Raw genomic sequence first — 21,284 nt, forward strand, 5'->3', positions numbered from 1 at the left:
CTGGCAGCACGCATGCAGTTTAGTGAAAATTGCTTTATTACATGCCGCACAACTCTTCAAATGAACTATCAGCAGCGCTCCTAGAACGATCGACATCCGCCGATGAATTGCCGCCACAGTTTCACGCTACCAATTGGACTAGACGTCATGAGACCCTGCGGAAAGTGCGTTTCGCCGTTAAACGGACTTGCACAACAGAGTTGCGTCGGCACCAAATATAGCATCGAGGATCATAGGACACACGTGCAACTGCTATTCATTTAGCGTAATAAAATAGGTACGTGATTGTGACTTCAGTGACCCCGAGAACCAGGTGCACATGTATTGACGCGCCGTCATGACTATTGCCAGCGATACACGCTCTCATATCAGATTATGGCGCAATTTCAATCGATATTATCAGAATGGCGCAGTAAATTCAATTCGGTGCACTTTGGCCCACAAGTGGGATCACTGCACTGGTATGAGTCAGTTGATTCAAAATTTTCCATAACATTAACATCCATTACACTAACTCTTTCTCCACCACACCTATTCAAATCGTTCCATTTGAACGAGGCATTTCAAGTTTAAATTTTCATGTGCTCGCGGATGATTTTGTGGGAGGCTAACGCCATCTAGGTAAGAAAATAGAAAATGTACAACGATGTCTGCTATGTTTTGGCTGTTTTTTGCTTTAGGGAAGTTTTCCCTCACCGCTTAAAGTTACGGGTTGTTGGGTAAGCGCGCCAACGATGGCACCGTTTTCCCGTGTGGACGTTCCTAAAAGACGACATGTTTCTCGCAAATTGAGCCAATCAACAGCAGATTTTCAGGATGAAATTAGCAGCAGTGAGCCTGGAGAAGATGTTGACATATTAAATTTCAGCACTGATGACGAGGATGCGTCGAGCCGCAACATAGAGCGAGTAAGTGTCTGCTGTTCATGTGGCGCACATTTTGTTGTCTAATTACTAGTTAGGGGTGGTGGAGCATGTAATCACAGCAATTTTACTCATTTTAAGGGTCTCAAACTTCTACGAACATGATTCCTTGCCGGCATATATAGCGTGTGCAGTTTCTTTTGAAACAAAGCTTGGGGGTTGAAGTCGGACGCGCGCTCTAGAGTATGGCACACCACTTCATCCAGACTATCGATTTCATCCAGCTGTCTTTCATTGCGCAGCTTACCAACATGATCTGCAACTACACCAACAAATATGTGTGGATGCATATTTTGGAGAGGCAGTTATTTGTGAAAAGAGATGATTTGTGAAGGACCTGCAGTCTTGATCAAGTGATGAAGTGCATTGGAATCCTTATCTACATGAGGAATGTTAAATTGCCTTGCCTTCATCGCTACTGAGATACCTCAAGAGTTATTTTCAGGCCTTATTCCATTAAGCATTATGTCCAGAAGGCTTTTTTTTTTTTGTTCCTAGCTTTTCTAAGAATCGGACTAGTAGCACAGATCCCTTCTGCGATGGCAAGCTGCACAGGATAACCCATATACTGCTGCACCCTCACTAACTTTCTTGTTTGTGGAAAGAATCGTTTTGGGTAATAATTTTGAAATTGTACGACCTTTTTGCAACACAAGAATCTTCAAGCTGTATATCTTGAATCAATTTTATAAGTTTTTATGTTACCCTCCTTTTTAAAGCGTTAATCGTATAATCACTGTATAAACTTTTCATTGTAAAATTTTTTAATGTGTGTAATAAATATATAAGCAACATTTGTGTTATTGGACAGCACATCCTTTTAGCTACAGTTTGGTACCAAAGAATGTAAATAAAGCATTAATATCTAGCCCCCCCCCCCCCCCCCCAAATGTTTTGTACACCTAGTAAAAAGGACCCCTTTCCCGTGGTAGCGAAATAATTAACTATGCCAAATAATTGTTGAGTATAACGTTGAATGGAAACCAAAAAGGCTTAAAGGGACACTAAAGGCAAAATATAAATCAACGTGTACTTTTGAAATGTCATTCCAGAAACCTCGTAGTGCTTGTTTCGAGCCAAGAAAATGCTTAATTTGAAAGAAAACCATACTTAAGTGGCCTGTATACTGTTAGCACACTTCAAACCACCTGCCTCTGACGTCAGCACTCCCCAATGCCGCTGTTAACCCTGTACTGCTGGATTTCGCAAATTTGTGACATATAGAAAAACTTGGAGCAAGTAAGTCACGAAATGCATTTCATCTTGAATGCCGGCTGTCAAGTACTTATGCGGCGTGTAGCTTTCAGCATGAAAAATTTAGCACTTTTTCGCAAAAGGTATTTTAAGCTAAAACCAATTGTTTTAGAGCCGATGGCGGAAAGCGCTAAGTGCATGCAACAGCTTTTACTTCGTATTTTTTTTCCTTGCCTTGGTGACCTAATTTCTATCTCCAATAATTTTGTTTATTTGGTATGTATGTGGTCAAAAGGTGGCACACAACATGTTACGCAGTTCTGAAGTGCATTTTTTGTTGCAAGGTCCTCGCTTCTGTGGCATATAGAGATTTCGCAACCTACACAAAAGTATGCATTGAAGTTGAATTTTATATATTTACAGCGAAAGCAGTTATGAGATCATTTTTTGGGTCACGCACAGTTGCATGTTGTCTGCCGCCCCCTGGCACAGTGGGGCTCGAACCCGGGTCCGCTGGGTGCCAGCCCAGTATTCTACCACTGAGCTACACGGGTGCTTGTGACTTCTTGTCAAACTTGTCTTAGGCAGGCTTGATGTCGGGAAAGCAATCGCGTTAATACGACTTATAAAGCGTTTTAAAACAGCGAAAGAGGAACCAGTCGTCGCACAATGCGACCCATTACAAAAGCTTGTTCTTGTTTTCCTATTAACTGTGGCATACCCACTACAGCCATAATTCCTCATCGTCGTCAGCCACTGCATGGACATTGGAACGAAATTCCTTGCAAGTGTTTAGCGGATACCACGCTTCTCAGAAGAATGACGAAAAATAGCATAGCGAATGCCTGCCTATTACCCAAAAGTTTATTATTAATGCCCTAGTGGGTACCAAGCAAGTGTGCTTGCAGTAGTTACTCAATGAGTGTTTTGAAATGGCTCTGAAAGACCGCTCTTCTAGCTTTCGCTGTGACTGTGCTGCGCCCACCGCGCAGCCCTGGTGTTTTTTAACTGTGGCATCATTTAAAGGTTGCTATTTGAAACTGGAAAACTAAAACACTTTTCAATTTTCTCGACCGTTTCGTAATTCAGACATTAAAGGGTTAACAGGCTAGCACCTCCCATTACCTGGCAACATGTGGCTGAACAGATCAACAGTGATCATTGCACTCTGCTTTATTTTCCTGCCCTATTCCCACGTGTGGCCAGTGACGAGTGATCAGCTGCTGCTTGGTGTCAGCACTAACAAGGTGGGAGTGCCGCCGCTACCCCAAATCGCCCTACACCAGGTTCAACGCTATGTGCCATGCCTTCACATGTTCCTTCACAGTACTCTCAATAGTACAACAAGCTTTCGTAAAACATGCCAGTTGCCATTTCATACGCAGAATTCTATTCGCACAAAGAGCAGTTGATAGCAGAGCACGTGCTCAAGTGCTGAAGTTGCAATTTACAAGTCACTGTATGCAGGCTTTGCAGCTAGGCAAAGTGGTCGAAACATGCAAAGCTGTAGAATGAATGCTGGATAGGCATGAACATTACTGTAAGCATAATCAAGAGCTAAGCCGCAAGTGCTATTAACTCCTCACCATCAGCTCAGTCGAATAATTTCTGTTGAGTGTAGTTAGTCACCTTGAGAGATTTTTTTCAACTATGCTCTGGCTTGCCATCTCGGCTTAGGCTTGGTGTCGTGTAGATATATCTTAGCTGTTACCTCGTTTCTCTGTGTACCCTCCCGTAACATTTTGGTGGAAGGTGCGGGGTAGCAAAGCACAACGGAGCTTCGCAGCGGACGCCAAGTTGCCACTTCTAACATGTCTACCGACAGGGATGCTGCGCCAACAGCCACCCCTCGTGCATCAACGGCGCCCACCTCACATGTGGTCATTGTAACCACTCCACCCCGCGATCCTGGCAACTTTTTGGGCACTGACGGCGAAGACGTCGATGAGTGGCTTCAGCTCTACGAGCTCGTGAGTGAAAACCACAGATGGGACCCAAACATGATGCTGGCAAAACTTATCTTTTACTTGAAAGGTACGGCCAAGGCGTGGTTCAACAACAACGCGGAAGAGCTCACCAGCTGGGACGTCTGTAAGACGAAGTTGCGCGAGTTGTTCGGCCAATCTGCCGGGTGCAGGCAGGCCGCTAAGAAAGAGCTTGGCAACCGTGTCCAGACATCCACGGAGTCTTACCTGGCCTATATTCAAGATGTCTTGACCCTCTGCCGTAAAGCTAATAACACCATGAACGAAGCCGACAAGGTTGCACACATACTCAAGGGCATCGCTGATGATGCCTTTAGTCTTCTTGTATTTAAAGGCTGTTCGACAGTTTAAGACGTCATTAAGGAGTGCCAACACTTCCAAGAGGCTAAAAGCCGCCGCATTGCTCACCACTGCACCCGTCTTCCTAACACCGCAGCAACATCAACTTGTGAGGACCTCCATTTTGAGACCCAGCCTAATCCACCCTCTGCTGACATTATGAGGGTCGTTCGACGCGAAATCGAAGCGATGTCACCAGCACCCTTGAGGGTCCTGACGCCGAACGATCCTCAGCCCACCATGTCCCTCATACAGAGCGTTGTGCGCCAAGAATTGGCAAACGCGGGCCTTCAGACGATTTGTTCTGTGCACCGACCCGATGTCCATCCGCCTACCTTGAACACACATCAGCACTACCGGCGTCCTGCTCCACGTAACCGAGATCCAAACGCATGGAGGACGCCTGACGACAGGCCAATTTGCTTCCGTTGCGAACGAGTGGGACACCTTTCGCGTCACTGCCGAAGCACGTGGATCTCGCCTCGCGCACAAACCCTAACTTCACGAACTTCGACACATCAGCCCACCCTTCTGGCCAAGAACCAACTCCGCCGTGATGACTCAGCTCACTACGACATGACCGCCACGACCAATGCCCAGTACAGCCGCTCGCCTTCACCACGATGTAGATTCTCGCGGTCCCCTCCGCCACCCCGTTCCCCATCCCCGTCCTTCGCCCGACGGTTTCCTTCGGGAAACTAACTGGTGCAGCTCCTGGAGGTGGCGCTGCTGCTACGACTTGCCCTACAATTCCTCTATTGACCTTCCCGACCAACCAGAACTTGATTGATGCAAAAGTGGATGGTTTACCTGTTAAAGCTTTAGTCGACACTGGTGCCCAAATTTCTATTATGAGCTCGCACATTCGTGACCGCTTAAAGAAAGTCTTGACTCCAACCCCTTCACGATGTGTTCGTGTTGCTGATGGCAGTGCAACTGCCGTCGTTGGAGTCTGCACAGCACGCGTTACTATAGCCGGACATCAAACTTCCGTCCTCTTCACTGTTTTCACCAACTGCAGAAATGATGTTATCTTCGGTCTAGACTTTTTGTCTGCCCATTTGGCCCTCATTGACTGTTCAGCTAGCACGGTGCAACTTGACCTGCCCTGTACACCTGATACGCCCAGTCCGCCCCAAGTTCGTCTCTGGTCTTCTGAACATGTCCGTTTGTCACCGCAAACAGTTAATTGCATTGCCGTAACAGCGTCGCGACCTGTACCTGATGGAGACTACGTGCTCACGCCCATTACATCCGTCCTTCTGACTCGCAGTGTTACTTTTCTGCACACTATTATTATGTTACGGAAAAACCGTGCTTGCATCCCTTTGCTGAACTTTGCTCTGTGTCCGCAAGTGCTTCCCTGTGGAATAGCCCTCGCCACGCTGACACCCTCTGAGGATTGCGTCATCTCAGCTTTATACCCCAATGATGTGCGTCGCCCCAACTGCACGCAAGCCTGTTCTTCGACAAAGAGTCCATCTTCTAATGTGGAAAAAATGATCGCGGTGGACCTTTTGGCGCACAAAACTGACGCGCTCCGTCACGTCCTAGAATCGTACTTTGACGTATTCGACTTCTGGGACCGTCCGCTAGGTCAAACCGGCATTGTGAAGCACCGCATTAACACTGGCGATGCATCTCCGGTACATCGACGGCCGTACCGAGTTTCTCCTGCGGAGCGTCAGATCATTAAAAGGAAGTCGAGAAGATGCTCGCCAAAGACATAGTTGAGCCATCTTCCAGTCCGTGGGCTTCCCCTGTAGTTCTTGTAAAGAAAAAGGACAACAGTTGGCGATTCTGCGTCGACTACCGACATCTGAACCGGATCACTAAGAAAGACGTCTACCCGCTACCGCGCATTGACGATGCCTTGGATTGCCTTCATGGCGCTAAATATTTTTCCTCCATCGACCTTCGCTTAGGGTACTGGCGAATTGCTGTCGACGACATGGACTGCGAGAAGACTGCTTTTGTGACCTCTGATGGTCTTTACCAGTTTAAGGTCATGCCGTTCAGATTATGCAGTGCCCTGGCCACTTTCGAACGAATGATGGACACTCTCTTGCGCAGGTTCAAGTGGTATTTGCCTATGTTACCTCGACGACGTCATTGTGTTTTCCTCGACTTTTGAAGCACACCTCGACCGCCTTTCCTCCATCCTTTCTGTTTTTCGTAACGCAGGACTGCAACTGAACTCATCGAAGTGCCACTTCGGACGCCAACAAATAACCATGTTAGGCCATCTTGTGGACTCCTCTGGCGTACGCCCTGATCCTGATAAAGTTCGAGCTGTGCAAAACTTCCCCGTCCCGACCAGCACTATAAAGGCCGAAGCTTTTTAGGTCTATGTTCTTACTTCCGAGGTTTTGCGGACGTGGCCCGACCTCTTATGGACTTGCTGAAGAAAGATGTTTCCTTCTCTTGGGGCGCTGCGCAGGCTTCGGCGTTCTCCAATCTCATCGCGTTGCTCATAACACCACCTATTCTGGCCCATTTTGACATGTCTGCCCCAACAGAAGTCCGCACTGATGCCAGCGGCCATGGAATCGGTGCTGTTTTGGTCCAGCATCAAAGCAGCTGCGCCCGTGTTATCGCATATGCCAGCCGTCTGCTCTCTGGGGCCGAGCGGAACTACTCTATCACTGAACGGGAATGCCTTGCTCTAGTTTGGGCGGTTGGCCAATTTCGGCCCTACTTACATGGTCGTCGTTTCACTGTCACAACTGATCACCACGCCCTCTGCTGGCTCTCGTCGTTAAAGGATCCCACTGGGCGTCTTGGTCGCTGGGCACTACGGCTCCAAGAATATGACTACTCGGTGTCTTACAAATCTGGCCATTTACACCGTGACGCTGACTGCTTGTCCCGCCATTTAGTGGAACCTCCTGAGACTTTAGACGAAGCGCCGCCATGTGTGCTCTCTCTCTCTGCTTTGAGCAACATCCGTGATGAACAGCGCCGAGATCCCGTCTTGCGTGACATTATTGAGAAGCTGAACTCTCCAACGCCCCATCCGTCTACTCGACAGTTTGTACTTAAAAAGGGCACCTCGGTGCGAACTGCTCCTTGTGATGTCTTCCCACCTATGTTCGAGTGTTATCGCCCAGCTCCATGACGCCCCCACCGCCGGTCACCTTGGTCTCTCTCGGACTTACGACTGCGTGCAGCGTCGATTTTACTGGCCCAGGCTTCATCGCTCCGTGCATCGCTACGTCGTCGCATGTGACCAGTGCCAACGTCGAAAAAAACCCCCTATGAGTCCTGCCGGACTCCTCCAGCCACTTGATATTCCTACTGACCCCTTCTTTCGAGTTGGTCTTGATCTCCTAGGCCCGTTTCATCAGTCTACCTCCGGAAACAAATGGATAGCTGTCGCTACGGATCATACGATCCAGTACGCCATCACGCGGGCTTTGCCAACCAGCTGTGCCACGGATGTTGCCGATTTTCTTCTGTACGATGTCATCCTCCATCATGGTGCTCCATGCCAACTCCTCAGAGATCGTGGACGCTATTTCCTCTCCCGAGTTATTGACGACCCGATTGATTTGTGGGGTTTAACGTCCCAAAACCACCATATGATTATGAGAGACGCCGTAGTGGAGGGCTCCGGAAATTTCAACCACCTGGGGTTCTTTAACGTGCACCCAAATCTGAGTACACGGGCCTACAACATTTCCGCCTCCATCGGAAATGCAGCCGCCACAGCTGGGATTTGATTCCGCGACCTGCGGGTCAGCAGCCGCGTACCTTAGCCACTAGACCACCGTGGCGGGGCTTATTGAAGACCTGCTTCACTCTTGCGAAACCAAACATAAATTTACGATGGCCTACCATCCACAAATGGGCTTACCGAACGATTCAACCGGACTTTAACTGACATGCTCTCCATGTACGTCTCCTCTGACCACCTAGACTGGGACGTTGCATTGCCATTTGTCACATTTGCATACAATTCCTCACGCCACGATACCGCTGGGTTTTCACCATTCTACCTCTTATTTGGCCGCGACCCATCTCTACCTTTCGATACCATCTTTCTGACAGCTGTCGATTCGCCGACTGAATACGCCCGTGACACTATCACCAGAGCTCACAAAGCACGAGAAGTCGCTCGGAAGCGCCTCTTAACATCGCAAGAGCAACAGAAGCAATGTTACGGCACACATCATCGTGATGTCTCCTTTGCCCCGGGTTCCCTTGTGTTGTGGACACCGACTAAGCATGTTGGACACTCTTAGAAGCTGCTTTCCCGGTACTCAGGACCCTACCGTGTCTTGCGCCAGGTGACCGACGTTACCTACGAGATAGCCCCGCTGAAGTCGTCATCTCCAATGTCTACAGACATTGTTCATGTCTACCGACTTAAGCTCTACCACTCATGCTACGAGACTACATCACGCTGAAGAATCAAGACAGACAGCGAGAAAAACTACGTGATTCTGGGATGTGGGGCACGCACTGGCTTGCCATCTCGGCTTAGGCTTGGTGTCGTGTATAGATATATTTTAGCTGTAACCTCGTTTCTCTGTGTACCCTCCCGTAACAATATTAATAGAGTGAGGAAGAGAGAGCATACATGCCTTTCCTAGGCTTAATTAGGCTTTCCCAGGTAAAAAATCAGCTTTTTCTTTAGTGAGATATTGACGCATTTACCGTTTTTCCCTTACGGCCGACAAGACCAACACTACATCCCATGGTTCATAATTAAAATTTTTCTGAGCTTAGTCGCATGCATGCTGAGGAGTCAAGTTCAAATGAACGTGGCAAAAGCCAATAATTTCATGTGACAAAAAAAAAAAAAAGGCCAATAGTACCGGTGCCAGCAAGGACTAAATTAACACACAAAAAAAAACACTAAATCAACTAGTAATAGACTGCCATGGATGGATTACATGAACTACTAACATATCCGGTACAGCTGCCCATTTTTTAGCCTGAATACGCGAGCAATGACCGCTGAGTCTGTAAATGCCTATTCCGGGTGCCTGGGTATTTGGTTTCTAGAATAGCCTAGCAGAAGACCACTACAGAGGACTGTTCATTGTAGGCATACATGTATCTTCGTTCATTTTGTCGCTGTGCTCCGTTAAAATCGGCTTGTTGACTGGGCTGTCGAGGCTCGCGCGTTCAGGTTAAAAGAATTGGGCGGCTGTATATAGAGTGGCAAGGAACTGCGCGGTTGACGGAACACAAGTAGAAGTAGTACACAAGACTACGCCAGTCCTGTGCACTACTTATACTTGGGATCCGTCAATCCGTCAACTGAGCAATTCCTCAGCGTTTTAATGTTGTATGAACTAGCCCCCCCCCCCCCCCCCCCCCCCCAAATCCCTTACTTGAAGTACATAGAGGATCACACATGACACAGCAGTCATATAACGGACTTTCTGGGGCTATTACAACTTGAGATTTAGTGTGACAGAAGGCAGCAGACACAATTCACTTGAAGAAAATTAGTTTTTGGCCAAGAACATATCGAGACAGGTTGGCACAAGGCTCAGTCTATCAGCAGTGGTCAGGAAAGGACGCAATGCTTTTCCACTACAATAATAATTATCACTAATAGAGGAAAGTATAGGGGATGTTATTAGAATTAGAAGTAACTGTAATGTAAATGTGTTCACAGCGAGGGTCTTGTTCTGGCAGACTTGATGCCTTGAGGTGGTATGCGAGGGATTACTGGTCATCTGCCATCCCGTAATAAGTTCACATTTTACACGATGCCAACCAGGCAAAAAAAGAGTGTACCATACTCACCGTATTAGCAACAGGTGGCAATGACTAACACTTCCACATGTAAATGCACATATATAACATATACAGTGGACTAGAAGATGACCGCCACCGCAGAACAGTGGTAAAGAATTGGACGCGCTATTCGAAGATCACAGGTTCAGATCCTGACGGTTGCAAGTTATCTTTTCGTCCCCTTTTCTTTGTTCACATTTACATTACAATAACTTCTAATAACATCCCCCATACTATCCCTGGCATTATTGTCTGTCAGTTCTTACTAATACTGTGTATAACAAAAAAAAAAGAGCCCTTAAATTTACACTTTCCTTAATTCATAGCAAAGATCTTGTTCTGACAGGATGGATGCCTTGAGGTGAAATGCAAGAGATTATTGGTCAGCTGCCATCCCGTAATAAGTTAACGGTTTACGTGACACCAAGCAAGCAAAAAAGAGTGTTCCACACTTGCCATAATGGCAACGGGTGGCGCTGATGGACGCTCCCACGTTTAAATGCACATATATACCTATAAAGTGGATGGGGGGATGACCACCACTGCAGCTCAGTGGTAGAGCATCAGACATGTTATCCAAAGGTTGCAAGTTATCTTTTTGTCAAATTCTCCTTCTTCACATTTACATTACAATTACTTCCAATGACAACCCCTATACTTTCCCTGCTGTTATTGTCTGTTAGTTATCATTATATTGTGTCTAACAAAGGAAACAAGCATTTAAATTTACACTTTCCTTCTTCCACTACAAAGCGCATAAATGACGCTATGGCAGGGTTCACTAACACTCTCAAACAGCACAGGTAAGGCACCACAGCATGACAGTCACAGCCAGCAAACAAAGGAAGACTCGTAGACTACGCACACCTTTCTCAGTGACTGAAAAATAGAGATAGGTGCGAAAAAGATAAATAATAAAAAGTCTTGGGTTTAAGTGAGGATTGAAACCAGACCGTTTGCAGGGAAAGCAGGTGTTCTACCACACAGCCACGCGTCTGCTTAGAAATACGGTGAAAATAACTTCCTATGCTTGGGAATGCCGTGAAAATAACTTTCATGCTTTACAAACACATGCGTCCCGCATACAAGCTTCACAACACAACATGTAATATGGCAGTAATAGTGCGAGGTACAAGCTTACATTGCCATTGAGCATCACAACATGTGATTATTATAAGGATTTTGTGGTTTAAAGCCGGCATACATTACGAAAGGCACACAGGTTACTGCACATATTCCCTTAAGACGTCTTAAGTAGTGGGTGCATAGCAAGTTCGAAAACATCTCACTTTCATTATTATTCGTACTTTAAAGCATGCTACCCATTACACAGAATGCAGCCATATATGTGAAAGCTTCCCCCCATTTTCCACTATTGCATTAAACCCTTAAAAGCAAAGCTTAAGGGTCCCCAAATTATTTGCTCTCATTTTCATTTATTAATACACCAGTGATGGCAATACACCAGCGATATTGTGCCCAGAGTTCTGGCGGTAAGGACTCCTTTTCAGGGCACCAATCTGCTCAAGCAGTATGTCTACTACTGGCTTGAGTGGCAATCAGGCGGTGCATTACCAGGTAATCTCAGAGGCTACTTTGAAGCATGGATGTAGCAGCTTTCATGAAATGTCGCACCTTGGAACAATTGCAGCAGCTTTGTTATCATTGCACCACATGCAATGATGCAATTCACTCATGGAGAGCCTTTGCATGAGCACATTGCTAGAAAACAAACTTGCCGAGACCATCAATTCCAGAAAACCCTGCCGTATTACAATTAAAACTACCAAACATAAAACTATGGCTCGATACTCACCCAGTGGCATTAGAAGTGCATCGAAGCCATATCCAGTCGCATATCCTTGATGAACAGGAGCTGCAAATTCTGCATGCAATATTGAATTTTCAAGGACAATATCAGCTGGAAGGACAGACCCCGTCAATGGCACTGATTGGTTCCCGCTTCTGAGGTTGAGGGTATGGTTCTGAATGATTAAAAAAAAAAGAGGGAGAGAGAAAAAAGTATAATATATGCACAACTTTCCCATATACGAAAGAAATTCACACATAAAGAGTATTGTTGATTCTTTACTTTCATACGTATGCAGAAAAATACTTCATTCTCCCGATCTTTCAGCACTAGCTACTTTTCAACACAGTTTGTTTTAAAACAACTAGTACACAATTTTAGGAATTAGACAGTGGCAGACAGCAGAATTTCAGTTTGTAACACTGGCTCGGCTCTAAAATGAGAACACTACTTGATAACTGGTTACTAATAAAAGCATTTGAATGAAGGTTTTAACCAATTGAATTTATCACATAAATAGCAATTGTTTGATAGTGGCCAGTATGGCCAGTTTGACAGTGGCCAGTAGTGGCCAGTAGTGGCCAGTAACTGTTGGGGTTGAACGTCTCAAAAAAAAAAAAAAAAAAAAGCTCAACCATTAAAAAAAAAAAAAATTGAAACCAGTTTTGAGATTTACGATAATACATTCTCACAGCACTCGGCATGCACATCCAGTAGTTATGCCATGTACAGTGATGCTACCGAGGACTTCTGATTTGGAGCAATTTTCAAAGCAATAAAATTTTCACTTTAGAGCAAGAAGTTCTATCTTGGAGAGCTTCGGAGCAGCTAATTATGCATCTTGGAGCACTCTGGAGCATAAACTGCACTGGAGAAGCAAGTTGCATTTGCATTCAAGCACATGAATAATTATTATGGGACTCTTATGAAGAGCTAAAAATATTTCAATTCATTGTAAACCTCATGAAGCAAATCCTCTCAGGTATACTGAATAATGAAGCCAATGATGCGAAAATAAGGACTTCATGCATTAGAGTATTAATACCCTGTTGAGCAATTTTTTTTCCAAAACTAGCAAGAAAACGAAATACTCAACACTAAAAATCGTACTTTATGAAAGAACACTAATACATTTAAGTGGTTATCCGTAGAAGTGGTTGACAAATGCCGCGACATACAACAGTGTCTCAATGTTAAAGATTTATTCTTTTGCAAATACATCCCCCCCCCCCCCCCCCAAGATCAACAGTGCCTCAATGTTAAAGATTTATTCTGCCGCAAATACATTCACCCCCAAGATGACTCGAAGGCGAAAGCCAGGTTCTTTTTCTCTTCTGGGTGCAACATGACATCACTTAGCAAGACTCAGAAGGCAAGCTTCTGCCAGCACTTCTTGATTGATATGTGGGGTTTAATGTCCCAAAACCACCATATGATTATAAGAGACGCTTCCAGCACTCTGAGGTCTCTCTGCACAGTGCAGGAACCTTCTCGCAGTGCTTTCAGCGAATCACTTCCGCATGCGCCGCGTTGCCAGGAAGATTGAGATCTGCTTTAAACCAAGCATCCGCAAAAGTATCCAAAAGTGCACTCAATGCAAGACTATACTATACAACAAACTTCATTTCTCTTTTACAGTGAAGTTGTACATGGCTAGGACAAGGGTTTGAAACATTTTGAGGTGGAGGGCCAAGTTGCATGAAGCCTACACGGTAGGTGGTCGCACGATAAACCGGGAGACACTTTATTGGTAAAAAGGAGATTGGACGAATTGAGAAAAATGTGAAAAAACTAGAATAAAAGTATCAAAATTATCTTTTCAGCATTCATGTGAAGGAGTTGCAATTCACAAGCAAAATTACAACTAAAATGACAAGCAAAAAATTACAAGCAAAGCCCTTTTTGGAGGTCAAAACCACCATGTCAGCCTTCAGATAAGTGACAAAGGAAGTGGGGGGCTGCGATGTCGTAACGGAGGCCGTAGGTTGCCGACCCTTGATCTAGGCCTGACCATACATACCAAACTGGCCTTCGCAAGTCCTATCTGTTGCCGTGCTCCAGACAGTTTGATGATCATCCAAATAACAGAGTGGAATGGCTTTTTATTTCTTGACAGCAAAGCTCTTTAAGCTATGAAAAACTTGTATTCCATCATGCACCACTCCTCAAGTAGGTATGCGGCACAGGTGCGAAATGAAAACTAGCAGTTACTACCAAATGTTACTGTTTGGAGCAGCACATAGCAGTACTTCACTTATAGAATATTTTGGAGCGATTGGAGCAGGACTTATATTACTGAGGTCAACCACTATCAACAGTATTATAGAGGCAAAAGACATGAAAAAACAAGCCAGGGAACCAAGACAAAAGCAAAAAAAAAAAGGAGAAAAAAGCAAAAATCTGAAATCGTGGAATGACTGTATAGCAGGTTGCTATCAAATTGAATTGTTGGGTACATCTTTTCTAAAGAATATATTGAAAAACTTGTTTTTCCTCTATACTTCTCAATGTCTTGAAATCTACTTTCTTGTCATACATTGGCCCAATTATCAGAAAAACTTGGAATAACAGAAGACTGATAGTACTATAAGCCAAAGACCAATACAAAGCTATTTAACTAAAGTGATCTACATATGCAGAATAGTTTTAATTCTTTTGGAACTTTTATTGAAAAAGTATCATATTTACTTGAACTTAGGGCTATAGTTTTTTTTTAATTTCTTTACATCAAACTCCAGGGCCGGCTTAGATTCGAGCATTTTGAAAAAACGCACCAGTTTTCATTGAGAAAAGTGGTGCACAACAGGTGCCACCTACATTGTATTATAGCCGTTAGTAGCCAAGCCAACAACTAGCATAATACACACATGAGGCCACTACATTTTGATTTTTGTGGCAAGTGTATATGGTAGCATATAGGTGTTCTGAGGTTGAGGCGAGCCGTTTGTAATTTCGTCGTGTTTCTACAGGTATGTGTGTGGCGTCAAAGCTTAATGGTGTCAAACGGGTGGTGTCATAGTGCCGCTTATACAAAAGAAGTTGTCCCAGCCATGTAGTAGTCATCCTACCTCCAAGCCTGGCGGGACATTGGAGTGGATGGAAAAAATGCGCGCTGCTTAAGGAGCTGTGGTGTGGTGGGACGACAACCCAGGAACTTTGATTGAGCACTCTTTCAAGAAGTGCGGCATGTCTAATAACGCTTGATGGCACTAAGGATCGCGCACTGTTTGAAGACAGCGACAAAGAAGTCAGCATCAAGAGAAGCGTGGCATTGGCAAGCGCGCCATCTTTATGATGTAAATAACTAGAAGTAGCGCGAAAAAATCAAGGACCAAGAAACACACGGAACAGGACTAGCGGCTGCAAGTTTCTCGAGTTACCATGATTGCATCATGAACCAACTGTTTTGTTTCATCTTCATGTTCAATAAATATTTCCCTTTGCCAACGCTGTCTTGTTCGACCAACAATCGTGGTAACTATTTTCCCCCCTTCCGGGCTTTGGGCTTTTAAGGGTCGGCCTAGATTCAAGTGAATACGATAACAGTAAATATTACTTGATTTGCTAAAAAAATGCAGAAATGTCAAAGCTTCAAATAAACTTGTAATTCTAGTTTCACGGCAAGAAGAGACGCTGAGGAATAAAATTAAATGCATTACATATACAGTCAAACCCGACTGTATTACATGTATAGTCAAGCCTGATTACAATGAACTCAAAAGTGCCATGATAAATCGTAATATCAGTAATTTGTTGTATATAGGCTCACCCTTAAAAGCGTGCACTTGTCTACCAAACCTTCACCCCCCCCCCCCCCCAGAACATTATAATTAAAAGGTGCTAATAACCCATCCAGTGGCAAGCTAGGCGTTTTTGCGTTTTAAGAGGAGATGAGAGTCGAAGAATGCAAGTTTTTTCCAAATTATATATTTTTCGTTTCTATTCACTTCCACAAGTTTTGTTTATCTGCTTTCACAACGAAAAAATTGAAGATTGTAAATAAACACGAAGTAGGTTAAAATCCCTTTTATAGAGCACAAGATGGCTATTAAAGATAAAGAGAACTCACTGCCTAGCCTCTCCTGGAAGTTGTCACTTGGCTGCTTGCCGCTGCATTTCGCATGAAGGGTTTACTAAATCCACATGCTCAAAGTAATCATGATAGCCAAGCTATCATGATGGAATAAATCATCTTAAAAACATCTCTTCCCCACAGATGCATTCTCACTTACACCTTTAAAATGTCTTTTTTCAAAGACCAATTTTCGGTCAACGCATTGAGTTTGGACATCATGTTTTTTAGTACTTCTAAAAGCCCGATAGGGATAAAATTTTGCCCACATATTCCTCAACGTGTGAAGGCTGCAAATATCTTCTTTAAAATTTGATGTTGCCTGGGTAAACATTAAAAACCTAAAGTAAGCAATTATTACGGGGTGAGCATTCTAAGAATTCTCACATTAAAATTTTTCTTGTAGATTATAATGTTGCATACATACTTTCTTAATAGTTATTTGCATTCTATAGTTATTGTGGAGAAATGTGAGCCATTGACCCTCTATTGCATGAATTATGAAAAATTCATAATAAGCGATGGCGTAGTGATTAGCGCATCCGCCTCGCATGCAAAAAGGTCCGTGGTTCAAATCCCGGTGCCGCGCAGTTCCCAACCGGATAAAAAAAAAATCTGTGTGGTGATGGAACTGTATTAAGAGGCCAGAGGTGCGGCCTCACCGGTAAACACCGCCGGGAACGCGCTCCCTCACCAGAGAAGGATTGGCCACCCTGGTGCAGTATCTGGCCACTACCTCCCACATGCATAAATCAAATAACTCACGGCCCTCAGTCCCCAGCAGCTGTGAAGCAACTGACCACGGCGGCGAATCTTTAATGACGCAGAGGGTGCTAAGAATCTCTGGATCCGGACAGGCCGCCATTGGGACCTGAATTTGGCAACGTTTAACACTAGAACCTTATCTAGTGAGGGAAGTCTAGCTGTACTATTTGAGGAACTAGAGGGTGTTAAATGGGATATAATAGGGCTCAGTGAGGTTAGGAGGACAGATGAGGCCTATACGGTGCTACAGAATGGGCACGTCCTTTGCTATAGGGGCCTGGCTGACAGAAGAGAAGTGGGAGTGGGGCTCCTAATTCACAGAAACATAGCTGGCAACATAGAGGAATACTATAGCTTTAATGAAAGGGTGATAGGCACCGTAATTAAACTGAATAAAAGATACAAGATGAAGGTGGTACAGGCTTACGTGCCTACATCCTGTCATGATGACGCTTCAGTTGAAAGCTCCTATGAAGACGTGGAATCGGCAATGAGTAAGGTAAAACACAGTATACTATACTGATGGGAGACATTAATGCAAAAGTAGGGAAGAAGCAGGCTGGAGACGAGGCAGTAGGAGATTATGGCATAGGTACTAGAAACGCCAGAGGAGAGCTACTAGTAGAATTCGCAGAACGCAATAATTTACGGATTTTGAATACCTTCTACCGAAAACGAGGAAACTGCAAGTGGACATGAAGGAGCCCTAATGGCGAAAATAAGAACGAAATAGACTTTATAATGAGTGCACACCCAAGCATCGTGCAGGATGTGGAAGTGGTTGGCAAGGTACGATGCAGTGACCATAAAATGGTACGGTCTCGAATTCGCCTAGACTTGGGGAAGGAACGGCAGAAAATGATACGCAAGAAGCCAATCAATGAGCTAGCACTCAGAGGGAAGTACAGGAATTCAGTCTCTCGCTTCAGAACAGGTACTCGGCTCTTAGTGAGGAAACCAACCTTAGCGTAGATACAATGAATGATACTCTGACGAGTATCATTACGGAGTGCGCAGTGGAAGTTGTAGGCAGGGTAGTTACACAGGACACTGGCAAGCTTTCCCAGGAAACGAAGAATCTCATTAAAAAGCATCAAATCATGAAAATCTCAAGTACAACAGATAAAATAGAACTGGCAGAGCTTTCGAAGTTGATTAATAGACGTAAGGTATCCGATGTAAGAAGGTATAACATCTAGAGAATTGAACACGCTCTGAAAAATGGAGGAAGCGTCAAAGCAGTGAAGAAGAAACTTGGGATAGGCAAAAATCGGACGTATGCACTAAGGGACAAAGAAGGCAAAAAAACTACCAATATGGATAGAATTGTTAAAATAGCGGAGGAGTTTTACAGAGATCTGTACAATAGCCGGGACAACCACGACCTTAATACTATAAGAACTAGTAGTAACCCAGATGACACTCCACCAGTAATGACAGAAGTCAGAAAAGCTTTGGGGAGCCTACAAAGAGGCAAAGCTGCTGCTGAGGATCAGGTAAAAGATCTGCTGAAAGATGGAGGACAGATTGTGTTGGAAAAACTAGCCACCCTGTTTACGAGGTGTCTCCTGACGGGAAGAGTACCAGAGTCTTGGAAGAACGCTAACATCATCTTAATACATAAGAAAGGAGATGACAAGGACTTGAAGAATTACAGGCCGATTAGCTTGCTCTCTGTAGTATACAAGCTATTCACAAAAGTAATTGCTAACAGAGTAAAGAAAATATTATAATTCAATCAACCAAAGAAACAAGCAGGATTTCGAACAGGCTACTCAACAATCTACCACATTCATACTATCAATCAGGTAATAGAGAAATGCTCAGAATGTAACCAACCATTATACATAGCCTTCATAGATTACGAGAAGGCGTTTGATTCAGTAGAAATATCAGCCGTCATGCAGACACTGCGGAATCAGGGCGTCGATGAAGTATATATAAACATCCTAGAAGAAATCTACAGGGGATCAACTGCTATCATAGTGCTTCATAAAGAAAGCAACAGAATACCAATCAAGAAGGATGTAAGGCAGGGGGACACGATCTCCCCAATGCTATTTACCGCGTGCTTACAGGAGGTTTTCAGAAGCCTAGAATGGGAACAGTTAGGGATAAGAGTTAATGGAGAATGCCTTAGTAACTTGCGCTTCGCCGATGACATTGCATTGCTGAGTAACTCAGGGGGCGAATTGCAACTCATGATTACGGAGTTAGACAAGGATTGATATATTTGACGATTGATATGTGGGGTTTAACGTCCCAAAACCACCATTTGATTATGAGAGACACCGTAGTGGAGGGCTCTGGGAATTTCGACCACCTGGGGTTCTTTAACGTGCACCCTTTAACGTGCAGTGGACGTAGTCAGGCTGATGATGATGATGATAAAAAATTCATATCAAAAAATTATTTTTTTCAGCTTGTAGTATTGATTGAATGAACCTAAATGTGTACAAAAAGTTTCAGAGTTATAACTGCTGTAGTAATAAAGATACAGCTTTGTGCCAAATATGGCACACCATGAAGATGGCAGAGTGGTCTTGCTGCCATGGGTGAAAAACATAGCATCGTGGAAGGTGTTCCTTTTAGTGCGATGTGCAGAACGAAAGAAACAGTCGTTCGTGCGTTCAGCTACAGATGACTGCGGCACTTCCTGCATCTTACTGACGATTTCTTTGTGCAAGATGGCCGCTTACATCTTTGTCTCTTCTCATCAAATTCTGGCCAGTGGCCGAATTGGTCAGATCGAACGTCTATGAAGGACATTGGCGCAGTCGGTCTCCATGCTTTTCTTGGCTTGGACCTGGAATTCGATGCCTTCTCTAGAAGGCCTTCCTGGTCGCTTTTTGTGTAGGCACTCGTTCCGAGAGGCAAATCATTCTGCAATTTTTGTTTTGAATTGAGCCAGCAATTACTTCTTTCTTCCCAAGCTGCTCCTGCACTCTCCTGCACAGTAGCCATGCTGCTACTAATGATAAATCTAGTGTATGCGCAAAAATTTGAAAGTGCCGCTTCTTCGTCGCGATGTGGACGTGGTCAAGTACAAGCAGCGAGTCCAGCAGGTCAACTCTGCCCCAGGGTAGTAAAGGTCTACAACAGACACATGGGTAGTCACTGTAACGAAACTCCTTGGCTAAGGTAGACCAGCGCTTAGCCTTTTGGACTGAATCCCTCTCAACAAAACTTGAAAGAAATGTTATGGCACGGTTATATGATTTATCATGGTTGCAAGTTCCTCTGAAGCACCACGTCCTTTACATATTAGTTCCTTTTTGCTTTTCAGGCGGCATATTAGTAGATGATTCACCCTCACCGTACCGAGCTACAAATTCCATCTTGTGATAGTGAGCTGTGATAACGTGGATGCATTCAATGCGCTGCCGTGCTACACCTTCACCACATAACACCTATATCCCTTCCCGCGCAATTTCCTACTATCTGCAACATGGTAAATGCTAGTTTCCTGGGCAGTTGCGGAGGAAGTTTAAAAACCGAATGTCGAAGGCTACGCATTACATATACTTGTTTTGGGTTTTACTCAACAGATGGGACCACGATACTAATTTTGTCTTTCAAGTTCATACTGTGGCAAATTTGGCACATACCGATTTCGGTTTCTCTGGCGCAGTTGCGGAGGAACTTCAAAGAACTAATAATGGGATTGAAATTATGAGACCATAAAGTATGCCAAACTATTCTTTATATGTTTGTGAGGTGAAGACGTTCACACACACACACACACACACACACACACACACACACACACACACACACACACACACACACACACACACACACACACACACACACACACACACACACACACACACACACACACAAAACCTAATTTCTTGTGTTTGGCCCCCTTGAGTTGCACGTCTCATCCCAAAATGCACTTCTCATCCCCTGTTTTACATATCGCTTAAGAGATAGGGAATTACTTGCCCATCATAAATGTGCATAACTATGAAAATTACTTTAATGGTTTTACATTCTCAAGTGGGCAGCCCACACCCGCAAAAAAATGGGTATATGCCAAATACGGCATGCCATGCAATAGAGGCTTATTGAGATCAGAACCATAAAAGTTTAGTGGCAAAAAATGTTTATCCAAAACAAACTATACACATTGTCATGACACAGAATGAAAACTGTGCAACTTACTATAAAACTAACTACATATTTGAAATCACCATAGAAGCCTACATAAACAGCAAATATTTCACTGCCCTAGGCTACAAATTGATTGATTGATATGTGGGGTTTAACGTCCCAAAACCACCTTATGATTATGAGAGACGCCGTAGTGGAGGGCTCCGGAAATTTCGACCACCAGGGGTTCTTTAACGCGCACCCAAATCTGAGCACACGGGCCTACAACATTTCCACCTCCATCAAAAATGCAGCCACCGCAGCCGGGATTCGAACCCGCGACCTGC

At 44.4% G+C, this 21,284-nt stretch overlaps 1 protein-coding gene across 1 annotated transcript in view; it reads right to left on the reverse strand.

Annotated features, from left to right (window-relative positions):
* LOC119187713 (cubilin) overlaps nt 1-21,284 on the reverse strand; it is a 174,414-nt gene that overhangs the window by 23,837 nt on the left and 129,293 nt on the right. Inside the window, exon 15 of the mRNA XM_075878533.1 lies at nt 12,012-12,180. Coding sequence (XP_075734648.1) covers nt 12,012-12,180 — 169 coding nt within the window. The remainder of the gene's footprint in view (nt 1-12,011; nt 12,181-21,284) is intronic.

This window comes from Rhipicephalus microplus, chromosome X (genome assembly GCF_043290135.1).
Source record: "Rhipicephalus microplus isolate Deutch F79 chromosome X, USDA_Rmic, whole genome shotgun sequence".
Taxonomy (NCBI): domain Eukaryota; kingdom Metazoa; phylum Arthropoda; class Arachnida; order Ixodida; family Ixodidae; genus Rhipicephalus; species Rhipicephalus microplus.